This window comes from Terrapene carolina, unplaced genomic scaffold (assembly GCF_002925995.2).
Source record: "Terrapene carolina triunguis isolate 2854851 unplaced genomic scaffold, T_m_triunguis-2.0 Scaffold66, whole genome shotgun sequence".
In the NCBI taxonomy this organism is placed as follows: Eukaryota; Metazoa; Chordata; order Testudines; family Emydidae; genus Terrapene; species Terrapene triunguis.
The window spans coordinates 86,101,071-86,120,298 of NW_020664417.1; the positions used below are offsets into that span (position 1 = coordinate 86,101,071).

Below are 19,228 nucleotides of genomic sequence, written 5' to 3' on the forward strand. Positions count from 1 at the left end.
GGCCTGTGTCCTCTTGAGTGGCAGTTTTAATGGAAATGTCCATTTGCCTTCCTTGGAGGTTACTACTCATCAGACAGCTTCTGATACAATGGCCAGGCTGTTTATCAAAAGGAGGACAAGTTGAAGTTTGGAACCGAGAAGATGAATCTGCAGGACTTTGGGAACTCTGAATAACTAGTGCAGGTCTATTTCCAGTCAAAGACTTTACATCTAAAACCTCTACCATATCTGGTGTGCTGAATATGGCCTCAATTTGAAATCTGTATTTATCAGGTACCACAGGTCTCAAAACCAGGCCCATCAGGATGCTCAGCAGAAACCTTATCTGCTGAGCCACTGAGTTGTAAGGAGTGAAGCGGGAACTGCTGCTAAAAACTCAACACCAGAAGCTACACCCACTGACAGAGCAGGGTTAGATGACTAACAGCAGACTGCTGATTGGACACCACCAGCGATAAAGCTTCCTTTTTCTATCCCATCCCTTGTCTACGTAGATGATTCATGCCTCCTGAAACTGGGGGCCACAATGTAAAGGGGAGGACACGTGACTGCCCCACGTGTCTCTTCTGGGAGGAACTTCCAGCCCCCACCTCCCTGGGCCAGGGCAGCCAATCCCACTGACTCCTGGGGGGCAATGGGGCCACATGAGTGGGGAGCACATACCTCTGGGCCCGGTGGGGCCAGCTCTGGCCCTGGATGAGCCAAGGCCAGGGAACCTGCTCCCGATGCCTTCCCCAGAGATCCCCCACCCTGTGCCCCAACCTGGGGACCGCCGTGTTCTACCCTCCCTTCCAGAGTTACTTGTGTGGGAGGGTGGGCTCTGTCCTCCTCCCACTGCGCCTGCCCTCTGGCACATTTGGCCCAGACAGGGAGTGAGACAGAGGCACTTCTCATGCGGCTGAAGGTGGCTGCTCAGGGTTGCTGCTCTGTGCAGCATGGTGGCTGCCTGAGAGAGCCCAGATGGGGAGGCGGTGGCTAGCTACCGAGCCTTGTCCCTGCTCCTGTTACCACACCTTGTTCCTGCCCCGAGTTGCTAATTCCAGCTTTGATCCTTGGCGTGATTTCTGACTCTGACTCAGGCTTCACACTTGGCATGACCACAACCCTGACCCCAGTTTTGATCCTTGGAGTGACCTCAACTGTACTCTTGGTTCCAGCCACTAGTCAAACAGCCCATGTTACAGGCCCTGACAGCTTGCTCAAACCAACCTCAGTTTCCTCCAGGACTCATTGTTGAACCTCTGGACTGAGTATGGACACTGCCGGGATTCTTGCCCTGCGATTGGACCAGTACCTGTAAGTCCTCAGAAGCAGATCACTCCCCTCCAGGCAGAAAGCTAGAAACTGAGGGACCAAGTTCAACAGCTGCAGACAGGAAATCATTCCTTGCAGGAGCAAGGTACAGTACTCAGAGTGGCTGTGTGTAACCACTATACATCTCTTACGACACTGGCTCGAGTGATTGGCCCGAGTTCCCTTTCCAGAGAGACATGATGGTACCCATAATAAGTTTTGCAGGTTCATTACCCAATGCAGACTCCTGTTTATGCTCCAGCCCCAGGAGTATGTCAAAGATCAAGTTAAGTTGAGGCTAGTATTGAACCTGCTTACTGGGGAGGCCTTGGCATGGGCCTCCCCCTTTTTAGAACTGAATCACTCACTACTGACCAACTGGGAACTGTTTTTACAAGCGTTTGCCAGTATTTTCGATGACCCTCACAAAGCCTGCACAGCAGAGACTGACTTACAAAAGCTCCAGCAAATCCTGGGATCAGCCCTTTCCTGTGTCACCCAGTTCAGACATTTGGCCATAGATGATGGCTGGAATGATGCCTAACTCTTCCATCCATTTCGGCTTGCCCTTTGCAAAGAACTAAAAAACAAGCTGGCATGGGTGGTTCCTTCCCTCCCCCTCCATTTTAGAGGCCTTGCTGGGCCGGTGTATCCAGATAGACACCAGGCTGCATGAACGGCAACTAGAACATAGGTTGATGACCCTACCTACCTCCTTCACTCACCTAAGAGTCAGTCCTCAGGCCCAAGTGAGCTTTGCCTCAATCAAGTCCATACCAACTGACATTGGATGACCCCGCCTATCCCCACGTGAATGAGAGTTCAGAAGACAGGAGAACCTCTGCTTCTATTATAGAGGCCAGGGCATGTAGTATCCAAGTGTCCTGTCAAAACCCCTGCTAAGCTGATGATAGGGAAGAAACTAACTCCACACCCAGTCGGGGACCCAAAGCTGGCTATCATCAGGAAGACACCCCAAAATTATGCTAACCTAGAAGTTCCTCATCCACCTCCACTTCTACAGATTCCCCTGCAATTGCAGATCCTGCAGGTCAAGTAGGCCTTTCCTATAAAATAGGCATTGATTGATTCGGGAGTGGGAGACAATTTCATGTATTTTTTTTGTGACCCAGGTCCTCAGTCTCCCACTACAATCCAGCGTTACCTTAGACCTGGTAGAAACAGTAGATGGGTCTCCACTGGCATCAGGCCTAGTTACACAGGAGACTGCACTGCTGGAAATGGTGATTGGGGAGCACCGGGAAGCCCTATGATCTAACCTTATTTCCTCCCCACATTTCTTCCTGAATTTAGGGGCACCCTGGCTCATTCATCACAATCACCATATTCTATGGTCCAATATGTCACTGCCTTCCCATTGAGCGTCTGTAGGGAGAATTGCCTTCTCATTCAAGAACTGAAAACCCGATAAACCAAGCCAGAGGATTCTAGTCTGGTAAACCAGACATTCCCCCATGTGGTGGCAACCGTGTTGGACCTAAAAACTCCATCCCCGCATGACGGACCACATCTTCCTATGAAATACCGGCACTACCATGATGTCTTTGAAAAACAGAATGCAGACTCACTACCCCTGCATCATGTTTATAATTGTCCTGTCGACTTTCATCTCAGAGCCAACATTCAGTTTGGGTGTATATATTCTATGTCTGAATCAGAGCTAGCAATATTAAGGGATTAGCTCCAGGAAAACCTAGCTAAAGGCTTTATCCACCACTCTACCTCCCCCGCAGGCACCCCATAACTTTTTGTGAAGAAGAAAGACAGCTCTCTGAGACTCTGTGTAGACTACACGGCACTGAACCAAATAACTATATGAAATCGGTACCCCTTACTGTTAATCCCGGGGCTCCTGGACTGAGTACAGGTGTTTGCTAAACTGTACATTAGTGGAGCATATAATCTAGTTCAAATCAGGGCGGGACACAAGTGGAAGATAGCCTTTAGAACAAGTTACAGACACTTTGAGTATTTGGTAATGCCCTTTGGATTTACCAGTTCTCCTGCCACTTTCCAGCATCTGATCAATGACATATTTCAAGATATCCTAGACCAGTTTGTGGTGGCATAGTTAATGATAGTCTAATCTATTCCAGTAGTCAAGCAAGCCATGACCACCATGTCCATGAAGTGTGAATACAATTGTGTCAGCACGGGTTATATAGAAAACTGGAAAAGTCTGTATTTGACCAATCATCTGTTGAATTTTTGGGGTTCATACTGTCAGAAGGCGGACTACGGATGGACCCTCAGAAGGTATCTGCATTTCAGGATTGGGTTGAACCTTGGAGCATCCAAGATCTCCAGAGGTTCATGGGGTTTGCCAGCTTTTACAGTTTATTCCAAACTTTCAAAGGTCACAGCCTCTATAACTGTCATCCTCCACAAATGTGCAAGGTTTCATTGGCCACTAGAGACCCACCAGGCCTTTGAACACCTGAACATAGCATTCACATGTGCCCCAGCACTGGTCTCCCCTGATCTTAACCAACCCTTTGTCCTTGAGGCTGACACCTCTGATATAGCCATTGGAGTGATACTGTCCAAAGAAACAGGGCCCCAGCATGAAATACATTCATGTGCATGTTTTTCATGAAAACTCATCCCTGTTGAATGCTCCTTGTTCCTGATAACTACCATGCCTCATCCCTGTTCCTACTGCCTACCATGCCTGGTTCCTATTTCCTCACCTTAACCCCCATTGCTGACTCTGACACCGGCTTGACCCTTGATGGGACTTCTGGCTTTGACCCTTGGCTTTTCCACAACTCTGACGTTACTCCTGGCTCCAACCACTAGGTCAGACAGCCTACGTTACAGGCCCTTATGGTGTCAGTCAAAACCTGTTTTTTTTTTCTTCTTATTTGGCACATTCATTAAAGTTCTTAATTTCAGCACTTTCGTGTCCATGTAGCTGTGTTAGGTTCCCTCTATTTTCTGGTAAAGGAAGTTTGGTTTCACACCTTCATATTTTTAGGTTCACAAGTGGGATCTTAAAGCTTCATTTGTCAATCAAAATCCATGTGGCCAATTGGAAACTGAAGTAAATTTTGGGTCAACTAATGGAACTGCCCTTTGAACCAATGACTACTACCTTATTGATTTTCTTGTTAGTTTGTCAAGTCATTAAATTCTTTTTGGACACAAGGAAGTCTTGCAGAAAAACAGATACTTTGTTAAGTTGAAAACACTGGCAAGAGCAAAAGTCTCAAAGTTTCAAAAGCAATAATCATCGTGTGTGTCTTGGCAGCACTTGTGGAGTCTTATAAGAAAGGTATAAAAACTGCTCCCTCATATTTGAGCACATTCTATCAGATCTGTTTCCACTTCATGAGCTGCATATGAAGAGATCTGCATTGCAGTTAGTGTTTCTCTCCATACTTTCAAAAGAAAAATGCAGGTTGGACATCTAATTTTTCTCTGAGGTAACCTTTGGTTGGTGGGTTTTATATACTGCTGACCTTCTTTGATTCATATGTTTCTAACTATTCTCTCTTTTGGGACTTGGACTGCTTGTGAATTTCTAACGGTTAGAGCCCTGTGAAATTGGGTTATTTATTTTTTATATATATTTTTTGTTTTTATTTTTGACAATGTTGTGTTATCTTGTTTTATCCACCCTGCCCCATCACCCATACTTCCACACCCCATCTCCCCCCTCATAACTCCCCACAACTTCTGCCTGAGCCCCAGGCACCCCAACTTCAATATCAACAGCCACTCCTCTCTCAGGGGGCCCAGTGCCCAGCCTGGGCTGCCTCCCTCCACTCCATTCCATGGCACCGTGGGGAGAACCACACACCGCAATCCCCTTGCCAGGCAGGCTCAAAGGAGGCTGAGTGCCTGCTGACACCACCTCCTCACTGCAATGGCCCCCTTGCTTCTGTAAGTCATGGTGAATGTGGCTCTCTGTCTCATGCTCTTTGTGTTACTTCCAGCTCCTCCTGTCGACCTCTACCAGGCCCACACCCTCAGCACTCATTTCACATGTATGTAAGGTGACCAGACAGCAAATGTGAAAAATCGGGACAGGAGGTGGTGGGTAATAGGAGACTATATAAGAAAAAGACCCCAAAACCGGGACTGTCCCTATAAAATTGGGACATCTGGTCACCCTACATGTATGCAATGCATGCACATGACTCATGTGGGAGCAACCATTGGCTGGTGTGCTCCACTTGGCGGAAGTGATCCCATTAGCTCATTCGTTGCACCTCTTGGTCCTGCCATTGGCTACTGAATCTTCTGAGGGTGATGAGAAGCTTTGTTTTATAATGATTTATTTGTTTTATTTCATTTTTATGTAACTTTTTGCTTTATTTCATGTTATTTCAAAACACTGGGCTCTACCAGCAGTCTGTTCCAGTTGGATGCACAGGCGCCGACTCCATGGGTGTTCTGGGGCTGGAGCACCCACGGAAAAAAATTGGTGGGTGCTCAGCACCCACCGGCAGCTCCCCTCCCCGCCCCCCCGCTCCAGCTAAGCTCCGCCTCCACCTCCTCTGCGAGCGTGCCGCCACGTCCTGCTTCTCCCCCTCCCTCCCAGCGCTTGCGCCACGAATCAGCTGATTCGCAGGGCGGGGAGGGAGGGGGGAGTAGGAAGAATGCGGCATGCTGGGGGAGGAGGCAGGGCTGGGGCGGGAATTTGGGGAAGGGATCCAATGGGGGCGGAGTTAGGGCAGAGACTTTGGGGATGGGGTTGGAATGTGGGGGCAGAGGCAGGGAAAGGGTGGAGTTGGGGCGGGGAAAGGGGTGGGAGGCACGGGCACCCACCGGGTGCCGGAGAAAGTTGGTGCCTATGGTTGGATGGACTACTTATGTATAAGAATAAGACAGTTTTTTCCTTATCTGTAAATTTGGATTTTTCCTTTCCTTTGTTAATATGCTTGCAGTATATTATAGGCTTTAAGGCAGGGGTTCTCAAACTGGGGGTCGGGACCTCTCAGGGGGTCGTGAGGTTATTACATGGGCGGTCATGAGCTCTCAACCTCCACCCCAAATCCCGCTTGCCTCCAGCATTTATAATGGTGTTAAATATATTTAAAAGTGTTTTTAATTTATAAGGGGGGGCCGCACTCAGAGGCTTGCTATGTGAAAGGGGTCACCAGTAAAAAAAAGTTTTGAGAGCCACTGCTTTAAGGGTTAGAATTCTACTGATCTTGCAGTAGAGTTCTCTAGGGTGACCATATGTCCCATTTTGGCTGGGGCAGTCCCTTTTTTAAGCCTTGTCCTGGGTGTCCCAACTTTTTTTTTCCAAAAGAGGCATTTGTCCCGTTTGCTCTTGCTGACTTGAACAGTTGGCAAGAACAAACAAGAGAAATGCCCACTTTTGGCAAAAATGTGGTGTGTGGTGTGGAGGGGACAAACAGAGATGCCAGCCCCCCCACAGGGGGAAGGTAATGCTGGAGGGTGGGTAGCTGGAGGGGGTTCCAGCATGCAGGGCCCATGCAGGGTTCTAGCCACTGGGGCAACAGCCTTGTGTGGGGGCAGGGGGGCCCACAGGGTTCCAGCAACCGGGCAACAGCATGGGGGGGCCCTTTGGGTGAGTGGCTGGGGGGGGTCCCATTTTCTCTTTGGGTAATATGGTCACCCTAAGTTCTAGACATTGCCTTTGCTGTTATCTGTGAGTATGGCTACCCAAAAGGCAGTTCCAGAACGGTATCTTTCCTGTTATGAAAAGGCAAATGTACAGGTAAAGATAAATTAACTTAACTAAAATTAACTTAAAATTAATTTTAACAAATTGCCTTTTGACTCCTTGAAAAGTCATGTTACAGAGCCTAGAAAAGCAGCCCCCTAGACTAGGTTCTGTACTTCCTTCAACCATGGTGGAAAAGCAAAGTTTTCATCTATACTGACTCCCTTCCTACACTGAGATAGAAATCTAGTACAGACACTGGCTGGTTGCCTCTCTCTCCCCCCTTTTTGACTGGAATCTTGAAGTAATTATTTTCTCCCTGATGAGTTCACTGTCTTTCTTTTCCTCTCTGACAAGAGATTTCCCATCAGCTAGTCTCTTCCTGTCTCAAACTGAACTCTGAAGTCCATTTTACAGCAACTAGAAACCCTCCCTGACTGCCCTGGACATAGAATCATAGGACTGGAAGGGACCTTGAGAGGTCATCTAGTCCAGTCCCCTGCACATGCTCTGGTCCCAATCTGAGTCCTGACAATTAAATGATAAACTAGCAGTCATGAGTGTCTTTCTGTTCATATGTTGTTACACTATGCTGTTCACCATGGTATTTCAGCACCTGGATGGGAATACATGCCCAGGTTCAAGGGTTTTCTGCATATTGGGACAAGCTGGGGTTTATATCTTCATAAAAGTCTCCTCCTGTCCCACTTCTCAGCTTCTAGAAATTCTGCTTGACCTTTAACACTACTGATGCTGCTTCTAACTACTAAAAGAGGTAGTATTCAGGTTTCAGCCATCTAGAAATCAGTCAATATTCTAAATGCTAAATTAAGCTTGTTAACATAACAAAATTTAATTGAATAACTAGCACACCACTAAGTCAAATTCTTTATTTATTCTCTAGTTAAACAAGCTGCAAGATCTTCATCCATTGCCTAAGATAATTTTAGAATACCGACAGGTGAGTTCATTTTTCATAAAGAACATATTTGCATTGAAAGCAAGAATTAACAAAAATATAGCTTTACTACACCATTTTTCTGAGAATCTTTTGGCTAGCATATGATTTCACGTATTTCTTTAAATAGTCTTCATATTTCTGCAGTAGTAGGTAAATTCTTAGTATGAGTTCAAAAATAGGTTTGGTTTGCACTAGATTTTTTTCAGTTAACAGCTGAAGCCACATATTTTTGTTAAATGTTTGTTGCACAATTTTAGAAAACTTCACTAACAAAATTGGTTTGGTGATACAGTGCACTGCCAATGAGAAAATCTGGACCAAGAAAAGAGCTCGAGATTGTAAGGGGCTAGATCAGTGGACTTTTTGATATGTTGCTATTTCTTATTTTTAGAATAGTCTGCTGACAGTCCATCACAGCATTAGTTTAGTCTGCCCATTTTAGTTAATAGTTGGGTTTTCAATGGATGTGTTTTCAGAGTAAAACTAAAAAATCAGTCTTTGGCTTCCTTGTGTCATCCTTTGTTTCTGCATCTCTGAGTGCCAAACTCTGAAACATTCACACTGCAACACCTGCATACCCAAATATTTAGACTAGAGCCAAATGTTCAACGCCATTAAATTCAGTGTATTGAGCCATTATTGAATGTCTGTCATCCTCGCTATTAAAAATGTTTTGCGGTATCTACACATTTTCTATAGTTCTAAATGGGTTGAAGAGTATGAGTTTCCACTCGAAAACCTCTTATAATTTAGATTTTATATATATATATATATATATATATATATATATAGAAAAAGTACTAAACTCTTTTTCTAATTTAGGTTCACAAGATAAAGTCAACCTATGTGGATGGACTACTTTCATGCATGAAAAAGGTAAGAATGCAAAAAAGCTCCCCCTGTAAATTTGTGTATTTCTATATAAGATGGATTGAAATAATTCTGAAGTTTTTAAAATTATTATGTATTTTTATTAAAAATATAACCCTTATTTTTACTTATATGGAAATATTGATAACATAGTATATATAAGCTTTAGAGTAACATTTCATTTTCACATCTTGACTTCTGCAACAACTTATCACAGGCTTTTATATTTGAATTTTTTTTTTACTTGACTAAAGGGATTTATTTCATCTACATGGAATCAGACAGGAACTGTGACTGGAAGACTTTCAGCCAAGCATCCTGTAAGTGAGTCTTTTAGAAGCCTTTTTCATTCAAAGAAAGTGTGGTGAAAATGCATTTCATTGTAAGCCATGTCCAATAGAGGGCTCCATGTCAGCTAAATGGAAATATACACTCCATTTACATAATTTTGCTTCATGCTGTTTAATATGCATGAAAAATTCCAAACTAGTTTTCCTTTGGCTATCAGAGGGATCAAAGAACTAGTAATTGCAATATTGTATGTAGATGGGAGATAGGAACAAAATATATTGTTAAGTGGGTATTGCACTTTAGACAGAGATTACATTAAATAATATTGACAACTACTTTTAGAACAGAGTATAATATTCATTGCTTAGCTTTTAGGTTACAAAAGAGACAGAGATATTACAAATCCTCAGTTCTGAGCCATGTAGCCTCTGGTTTCTGATATTGCTAGAGCAATTACTGAAGACTTTTGACCTGAGGTACAACCATTGTGCTCTGCAAGGACAGCAAATCACACCCACACCTTGTAACATAACCCTCCATGCCTTTAAAATCAATGCATAAGACGATACTTTTTCTTTGAATTTCTGTCTCATTAACTTTGTTTCATTTCAGTATCTTTATATTTATTCTATTTTTTTCTTTTCTTTTTAATTTTATACCATAATTCTTTACTCCTTGTGGCTAGAGCTGTAGATTGCCTAATCACGTCCATTATATAAACTCCTGTTTTCAATTGTTCCTAATTTTCCAAAACTTTCATCTTTTTGGGTTGAAATTCTGAGGCCTGGTCTCTGGTTCAGGGTGATTTTTTTATTTAAAAGGCTTAGTAAAATTAATCTGTCATTTGTTTAGATTGCAGAGAGTGACTGGATTTGACTTTTGAGTCTGACATGTATTTGGTTTGTGACATCGGTCAAGTTACATAATCTCCCTTTCCCATTTGTGAAATGACAGTATTAAGGGGAGTTGGGATCTTTCTACTGAATAGGTCAGCCTGCCATTGAGCCTGTATCTGCATCCTTCTGGGGTTTGCACGTCTTAGGTCATTTCAACTTCACTGGGCCAATAAATGATATACCAAAAAATAAATATGTATCAGATCTTATCAGTATGAATGTTTAAAATTAATTAAAATTTTGCTATCTGTTTCTGACATTGTAGTGTACATGTACAGCAAAAAGGAGAAAAGGTTGAACCTGGTTAAATGTATTTAAAATAATGTGCCACAATTATTGCTAATAGCTTTGAGGAATGTAAAGATTAAAGGATGAGGGAACTAAGGCAGAAACCTAAAGAGAGATCAGCACTTAGCACATATATTTAAGATGTGCTAATTGTTCTTACTTTTCTTCTGCTAATGCAAGTGGGTCTGTATTTCATTTTACATTGAAACCTAACTGGTTTTCTAACTTAATTATGGATATCTTGAATTACTAAATCATATTAAATGTGATTACTTCTTCTGACATTGATGGGACCACATAACTACCTAGATAGACAGAAACTTTCAAGAGACATTTATACAAAACAAATACCTTGGTTCTAATAGCACTGTCATGTCTTTTAATAAATAAAACTAATTTGATTTCTGTTCATGCCTTTTTTAAGGCGGGGAACATGTTTGCTTATAAGTGCACTGTGTATGTGAAGTTTTTAAAATGTTTTCAGTATGACTTCTCTAACATTACAAAGTATCTTGTGCATGTTTCTTGCACAGCACTGTATTTTTAGACATTTTCATTGTCAGCATTAGATACCCCCAGCCAATTTATATGGTATGTTATGTGGCAAACAGTAGAAGGTTATGCATTTTTAACCTGAGCTCTTCAAAGTATATAAATGGAGGGACGGCAGGAGAAAATAGTGTTTTTACACTCCAGCATTCAAAATTATCTTCATTTTATGTTGATTTACATTTTACTTTTCATGATTTTGGTTTATAAATGTTTGTGAAAAAGCACGTGTGTCTGACATACTGAAGTCAGAGAAATGAACTAGCAGAATGTTAAAAGGTTCTTGGTTATTCTGTCTGTGACGCAGTATAGTTCAACTAAACATAACATTTTTCTTTTGTATTTCACAGTAAACTGATACTTGCATCGTAGTATGTATTAACACTATGACCAGAATTTCCAGAAGGACTGAGCACCCAGAAATGGGGTCAGAATTTCAAAAAACACTCTGCTGCCCTTTAGGCACCTAAATAACAGCCAGCACACTGCAACTCTTATTGAAAATATTGAAATGATGGTCCCAATTGTTGGTGCTGAGCACTTTTGAAAATCTAGCCAATATCTTCTCTTCTGATTCTAATAAACAAAACAAAAATTTTCCTATAGTTTCCATAAATATACAACTAAATATTTTTGCCATGATCATCAGCTTCTGTTTTCACCGTTATACAAAAATATTGAAGGGACAACTATACAGGGTCTAATTTTGACCAGGATCTCACAATGTGCTCCCTTGTGTGAGGTTAGTCTTACTGTACTACCACCATGTTCTTATCAACTGTGCAAATTGCACCATTACTTATGCCTGCAAACTATGGGTTTAAAGAAGGCTGAGTTTTAAAAATCTGATCCATTTGTGTTTTCTGTGTTAAGAGTATAAGGCATAAAAGAAACTGATGGGCATTTTGTCTCTCATGTTCGCATCTCCCATCATGTGCATTCTTGAGATTATCACAAGACATTAGTCAGGACTGCACAGCATCTTTAATACTTCAACAAGGAACAGGGATACACTTCTTTGTTTTTCAGGTCAAGTCTAGGATTCCAACCACCCCCTCCCCCCCAAAAACTCCAACACCCCACTAAAAAAGTAAGGAGTAACAATGTAATGAAGAATTTACTTGCCTGCATCGTCTTTTCCTACGGTTTGTGGTTGGTCAGACACACTGCCAGTTCGTGGTGCTCCCATTCAGCCTAGTGACAGTACCAAAAGTGTTTACAAAGTTCATGGCAGTAGTCGCAGCCTACCTCAGATGTCAAGGTATCCAGATCTATCCCTATCTCGGTGACTGGCTCATCAAGGGCCGCTCCAAAGAGCAGGTGCAGTGCAGTGTCGTGACATTGTGAGTCACTTGTCAAGCTCTGGACCTGTTGATAAACGAACAAAAATCAACATTGGTCCCTCTTCAGAGGATAGAGTGCAGAGGAACTGTCCTCAACTCCATGCAGGCCCGAGCATTTTTACCACAGGCCAGGTTCAGGGCAATGTCAGATCTGATCTCCCAAGTCACCGCACACCCGCTTACCACAGCTCGGGTCTGCCTCAGACTCCTAGGACACATGGCTGCATGCACCTATGTCATCCGACACACAAGGCTGTGGCTAAGGCCCCTTCAAATGTGGCTGTCGTCAATCTATTCCCCAGCCAGACACCCTTTGGACAGACGCTTCACGATCCTGCCCCAGGTACTCACCTCCCTCTAATGGTGGTCCAACCCAGATCCGGTGTTGGAAGGTGTTCCGTTTGCAATTCCACAGCCCACAGTATCTCTGATGTTGGATGAGTACGACCTCAGTTGGGGTGTGCACCTCAGTGCTCCCAAGACTCAGGCTATGATTGTGAGAGTTGTCTCTTCACATAAATGTGAGAGAGCTCAAGGCCAGCTGCCTGGCTTGCGAGGTATTCCTTCCCCATCTGTCTGATCGCGTGATGCAGGTGCTGACAGACAACACGGCCTCCATGTTCTATGTCAACAGACATGGGGGAGCCCGCACATCAATCCTTTGTCAGGAAGCCCTTGGCTTGTGGGACTTCTGCATCCAGCATGCGATCTACCTGGAAGCCTCCCACCTCCCCAGTGTTCGGAACACACTGACAGATTACCTCAGCAGGTCCTTCTCTCACCACAAGTGGTCCCTCCACTTGGAGGTCATCAGGATGCTCTTCCAGAGGTGGGGAGCGCCCCAAGTGGACCTGTACAGAAAATGAACAGAAAATGCCACCAGTTATGCTCTCTGCAAGGCCTTGACAATGGCCCACTATCCAATGCCTTTCTCCTGTCGTGGGTGGGCACTCTGATGTATGTCTTCCCGCCAATCCCTCTGATCAGCAGGGTCCTTTCCAAGATCAAGAAGGATAAGGCGCGGGTCATTATGATCTCCCCGGCCTGACCTCATCAGCATTGGTTCGTGACTCTCATGGACTTGGCCATAGTACAACATGGCCTCTTCCCGACCATCTGGACCTGCTCTCTCAGGATCATGGGTGGTTGCTGCACCCAAATCTCACCTCTCTTCACCTCATGATGTGGTTGCTCGGTGGCTGAACTCTGAGGAGCAGGCCTGCTCCAGTCAGGTGCAGCAGGTTCTTCTGGAAATCAGAAAGCCCTCCACTAGGGCTACCTACCTCACAAAGTGGAAGTGCTTCTCCTGCTCGGCATCAGAGTGGAATATCTTTCTGGTCAGCGTGTTACTGCAATCCATCCTGGATTACCTCCTGCATTTAAAGCACCAAGACCTTGCCTTTTCATCGATCAAGGTGCACTTGATGGCCATATCGGCCTTCCACCCTCACATCCAAGGTAGATCGGTATTCTCACATGAGCCTCCTGAAGGGCCTCGAGAGACTGTTTCCTCCAGTCCAGGATCCAGTTCCCCAATGGGATCTCAACCTGGTCCTTTCCATGCTCACCGGTCCTCCTTTCGAGCCTCTGGCCTCTTGCTCTATCTCGCACCTCTCATGGAAGGTCGTATTCCTTGTAGCTATTACCTCGGCGAGGCAAGACTCTGAGATTAAGGCTCTTACATCAGAGCCCTTGTACATGGTGTTCTACAAGGATAAAGTCCAATGGTGTCCCCATCTTGCCTTCCTACCAAAGGTGGTGTTGCACTTCCATGTCAACCAGGACATCTTTCTCCCAATTTTCTGTCCAAAGCCCCACGCATCCAACGAGGAAAGGCGTCTACACACCCTAGACATCTGGCATGCCCTGACTTTCTACCTTGTGCGTACTAAGCCTTTCCACAGATCGACTCAACTCTTCATTGCAGTGGCTGACAGAATGAAGGGCCCTCCCAGTGTTGGCTCAGAGGATTTCGTACTGGATCACTACCTGCATCCGTACCTATTATGAATTGGCGTGGGTGGTGCCTCCACCATTAAGAACTGCTCACTCCACGAGGGCTCAGACGTCATTGACCTCTTTTTCTGGCCCATGTCCCCATCCAGGACGTCTGTAGGGCCATGACATGGTCGTTGGTGCACACCTTCATGACGCATTATGCCATCATCCAGCAAGCCAGGGTTGACGCTGGATTTGGCAGAGCTGTGTTGCAATCGACACGTCCGTGAACTCCTACCCGCCTCTGAAGGTACTGCTTGGGAGTCACCTACAATGGGATGGACATGAGCAAGCATTCAAAGAAGAAAAAATGGTTACTCACCTTTCATAACTGTTGTTCTTTGAGATGTGTTGCTCAGATCAATTCCATGACCCACTCTCCTTCCCTTCTGTTGGAGTACTAGCAAGAAGGAACTGAGGGCGGGAGGGGGCCGGCAGCACCCCTTATACAGGTGCATACGCACACCACTCCAGAGGGCACCAGAGCCAGTCCCCTATGGATACCATTGAGGGTAAAAACTTCAGGCACCGGTGCATGTGTCAAGCACACACACCTACAATGGAATGGACATGAGCAACACACATCTCGAAGAACAACAGTTACAAAAGGTGAGTAACTGTTTTTTCTTTTGTGTTACAGTAAGCTGAGCTGCTCTGATTCTTGCCCAGTGAATTGTGAGATAACTTGTCTGTCCCTCTGGACACATGGATGGAATTTTGGGAAGGCATTGGAAGACTATCAGCACTCAAATGATTTAGTCTGTACCCTGAGTGTACGGCAGGTTACTTTCCAGAGTGAAAGTGGAAACCACGCTAATCCACACCCCCACCTGTGCCAGTTAACCCATTTTGAAATCACCACTTAACTTGGGTGAGAGGCTTTTGTGTGTGGATGGGAGAAGGAACTAGGGACAGCACCTAAGTAAGAGCCAGAAACATCCCCTGTGTAATATGGTTGATATTCAGGCAGTGAAGAAATTTTAATGAAACCATTGAGCTCAAAGATGGCATTTGCATGGCTAAACTCTGTAACTGAATTCACTCAGAGAGTAGAGATGTGATCCATCATGCCAACAATTATTTCCTTCCAAACATCCACAAACACTGGTCTGGGAAATCAGCAGGAGAGATCTGTCTTTCAGGAGCATTGTGGGGAAGGGTCACAGACTTTATAGCATAATATTAGTGAGTATCCATAATTCCTCATCTAGTGCTAATACATACATTTCACAATGATATTAATTACCAATGAGTCACCAGTTCACATATGATACTTTATGTGACCCATTTTAGATACAGATTATGACAGCGTACATAGGGCTGGTCAAGCCAGCTGAAACTCACAGCTACGTACCAGGTAGTCCCTTGCCATCTGGCAGTGAGGTTAAGCTTACATCTCCCCTCTTACAAAACTGTGGGAGGGTTAGCCACTGGTTGACCCGGAGGCAGCAGGTCAGAATCCTCTTTCCTGGTCAGGGCATCTGCCACCATATTTTCTTTCCCCTTTATATGGCAAATCCTGTTTTGTCCCCTTTGTCTGCTCACAGTATCAAAGACACAACATAAGAATAGCCATACTGGGTCAGACCAATGGTTCATCTAGTGCCAGATGACAGACATAATATCCGTGTCCCAAGAATTTCACCTACACTGTTGTTACAAACATTTCAGTGATATCAATGACCAAACTATATATTACATGTCACCTTTTAAATAAATATCATGACACCAGCATGTGAGGTGTAGTGGGTATGTCAGAATTGACAAGAGTTGCTGAATACAGTGTTGTTGTAGCCATGTGAGTCCCAGGGTATTAGAGAGACAAGGTGGGTGAGGTAACATCTTTTATTGGGCCAACTTCTGTTGGTGAGAGAGACACGCTTTGGCGCTACACAGAGCTCTTCCTCAGGTTTGGGAAAGGTACTCAGAGTATCAAAGCTAAATACAAGATAGAGCAGATAGTTTAGCATAAGTAGTTAACACATATTCTGAGGGACCATTCAAGGTAAAGTGGCCCATTAACATCCCTGTAGTTATAGGACAAAAACGGGGGTTAGGGGTTACAGATTGTTGTAATAAGCCATAAATCCAGTGTCTTTATTAAAACCATAATTTTTAGTGTCTAGCAAGGTTATGAATTCAACCTCCCAGGCTCATCTTTTGAAAGTGTTGTGCAGCTTTCCTTTGAGGATGAGGACTGATAAGTCAGCTATAGAGTGATTGCTTTGTGAAAAGTGTTCACCCACAGGTGATAGGGTGTTTTTGTCTTTGATAATTTTCCAGTGTGAGTTCATTTGAGAGCATAGTGGTTGTCTAGTTTCACTCTCATAGTTGTTTGTTGGGGCATTTAATGCATTGGATTCAGGTACACCACATGTTGTGATAAGCAAGTGTAGGATCCATGAATCTTAAAAGGTTTGTTGTGGGGGGCGTTGATCGTTGTAGCAAGGGCCAGAGTTACACCTTATGAACCCCTAGGCACAGCATCTTCAGCGCCTTCCTCCCCGCCTACAGCTGACCTTCATGTTGCACACAGTTTTAGAGAGGTAAGGCGCCCTAGAACGCCGGCACCCCTACACACATGCCTACTGTACTTAATGGGAAATCCGGCCCTGGTTGTAGACGTTTTTCATCTGTTGTTTCTGGCAGCGTCTGGTGCCACTTTGAGTTGGTGTCCTGGTCTGTGGGGAACTTGCTTCTGATGATGAGGTAGGAGTGATTGGATAGTTGTTTGAAGGCCAGAAGAGGGGGTTCAGGAAAGATTTTTTTTTTTCAGGATGGGGTCCCCATCGAGTATGGGTTGGTTGTAGCTGTTTGACGATCCCCTGTATGCGTTCAAGTGTGGGGTGGTAGGTGGCAATTAGGGGTGTGTGGTCGGAGTGGGTTTTATTTCTATATTGAAGCAAGTTCTCTTGGGGTATTTGGGTGGTCTGTTCCATGTTGCAATCTACTTCTCTGGTGGAGTGTCCTTGTTTGGTGATGGTGGTTTTGAGTGTGTTTAAGGTGTATATCCCAGACTTTCGCCTCAGGACATATTCTGTGGTATCTGAGTGTCTGGCTGTAGATAACAGATTTCTTGGTTTGTTTGGGGTGGGTACTAGATCTATGAAGGTAGGTGTGGTGATCCGTGGGTTTCTTGTATATAGTTGTCTGTAGGGTTCCATAGTGAAGTAACCACCCCAGAGAAAAAAAAATGATAGAAGGTTTAGAAAACATGACCCATGAGGACAGGTTATAACCTGGGCATGTTTAGTCTTGAGAAGAGTGAAGGGGAGACCTGATAAGTCTTCAAATGTGTTTAGGATCATTATAAAGAGAACAGTGATTAGTTGTTCTTTATATCTATTGAATATGGGACAAGAAGTAATCAGCTTAATCTTCAGCAAGAGATATTTAGGTTAGATATTAGGAAAAACTGTCTGTCTATAAGGAATAGGTTACCAAGGGCAAACACTTGTCAGGGATGGTCTAGGTATACTTGGCCCTGTTTCAGTGTGGGGCGGTAGATGGACTAGATGACCTCTCAAGGTCCCTTTTCAAGCCCTACATTTCTGTGATTCTGTGACTTTCTACTAGCCCTCCCCCCGGCAGCTCCACAACCCACAAATATTTCTTTTTGGCCTTGGGTGAACTAGATTTTACACTGAATAGAACAGCATGCTCGACAGTCAGTGCATGTGACTTTTTGTTGTTGTTTTTTTTTGTTTTATGCAGTAGTGCTCACATTATTTCCCCTCCTCCCTCCATGACCCCATTTAGTTAAACTTTGTTTCTTCTATTTTTCCTCAATGCTGGTGTTTCTGGAATTTGATTTCTTCACCTGTATTATAAATATACAGTGCATAGCTGATTCATTTCTCACTAGCAACAGAAAGTGATGTATAATAATATAGCACATCTTGAAACGAGTGCATTTTGGAACTGTGATTTCTTTCTGTAGGCATTATAAATGTTTATTTACAACTGGATGACTGAATACATTTTGTATGTGTGAAAAGCTAAAAATAAACACTTTAACTCTTCAGTTAAATTGCTTTATTACAGTACCATACCTTCCCTAGTTATCCTCTTTTCATTCTGATGAAGATAATCTGTGTTTATTATAAATAGAGCTAATGAGGGTCCCTTTTCTGAGTATATTGTTATAGCTAAAAAAATTCTTTTCTTGAATGAATACATATGTTAGAATCTTACCTTCCATTTCTTCATGCTGCTGTTTTTAGTTCTTTTGCTGCTAATCTGCTTATTAAATGTGCTGACTACATTCCTAAATTAACAGTGAAATAAAAATTCACTTGCTATTATCTCAATCTATCATAAGATATGACTTTCAGCCTAATAAAATTTATAGCAAAAGCAAGTCATAACAGATGTTAGGAAGATTTCAGTATGGAATGGCATATTAATTGCAATAGGGATATACAAGTATTGTGCCTTGCCTTTTATTAAAATTATAGGATAGCAACTATCATGTATCACTGTTGCAATGATTCTGTAAAACAGATGCAGCTTTGATAACTACTCATGAAAGGTTGTATGATTAGTTTTTCCATGTTCCCTTGTTTTTTTCTTTTTCTCGTGTCTTCTTATGTTCAGGATGGAGAACATGGCAGTGTTCTGAAAATCTACAAATATATTTCAAATTATTTACTGTTTTGAACAAGGGGGATCCAGTGGACATAGTATACTTAGATTTCCAGAAAGCCTTTGACAAGGTCCCTCACCAAAGGCTTTTACGTAAATTAAGCTGTCATGGGATAAGAGAGGAGATCCTTTCATGGATTGAGAACTGGTTAAAAGACAGGGAACAAAGGGTAGGAATAAATGGTAAATTTTCAGAATGGAGAGGAGTAACTAGTGGTGTTCCCCAAGGGTCAGTCCTAGGACCAATCCTATTCAACTTATTCATAAATGATCTGGAGAAAGGGGTAAAAAGTGAGGTGGCAAAGTTTGCAGATGATACTAAACTGCTCAAGATAGTTAAGACCAAAGCAGACTGTGAAGAACTTCAAAAAGATCTCACAAAACTAAGTGACTGGGCAACAAAATGGCAAATGAAATTTACTGTGGATAAATGTAA

General features: G+C 43.5%; 1 protein-coding gene across 1 annotated transcript in view; it reads left to right on the forward strand.

Annotated features, from left to right (window-relative positions):
- The window catches only part of POLN (DNA polymerase nu), a 191,700-nt gene that overhangs the window by 87,372 nt on the left and 85,100 nt on the right, over nucleotides 1-19,228 (forward strand). The window contains exons 12-14 of the mRNA XM_026648138.1: nucleotides 7,857-7,913; nucleotides 8,736-8,789; nucleotides 9,038-9,103. Of these exons, the coding sequence (XP_026503923.1) occupies nucleotides 7,857-7,913; nucleotides 8,736-8,789; nucleotides 9,038-9,103 (177 nt within the window). The remainder of the gene's footprint in view (nucleotides 1-7,856; nucleotides 7,914-8,735; nucleotides 8,790-9,037; nucleotides 9,104-19,228) is intronic.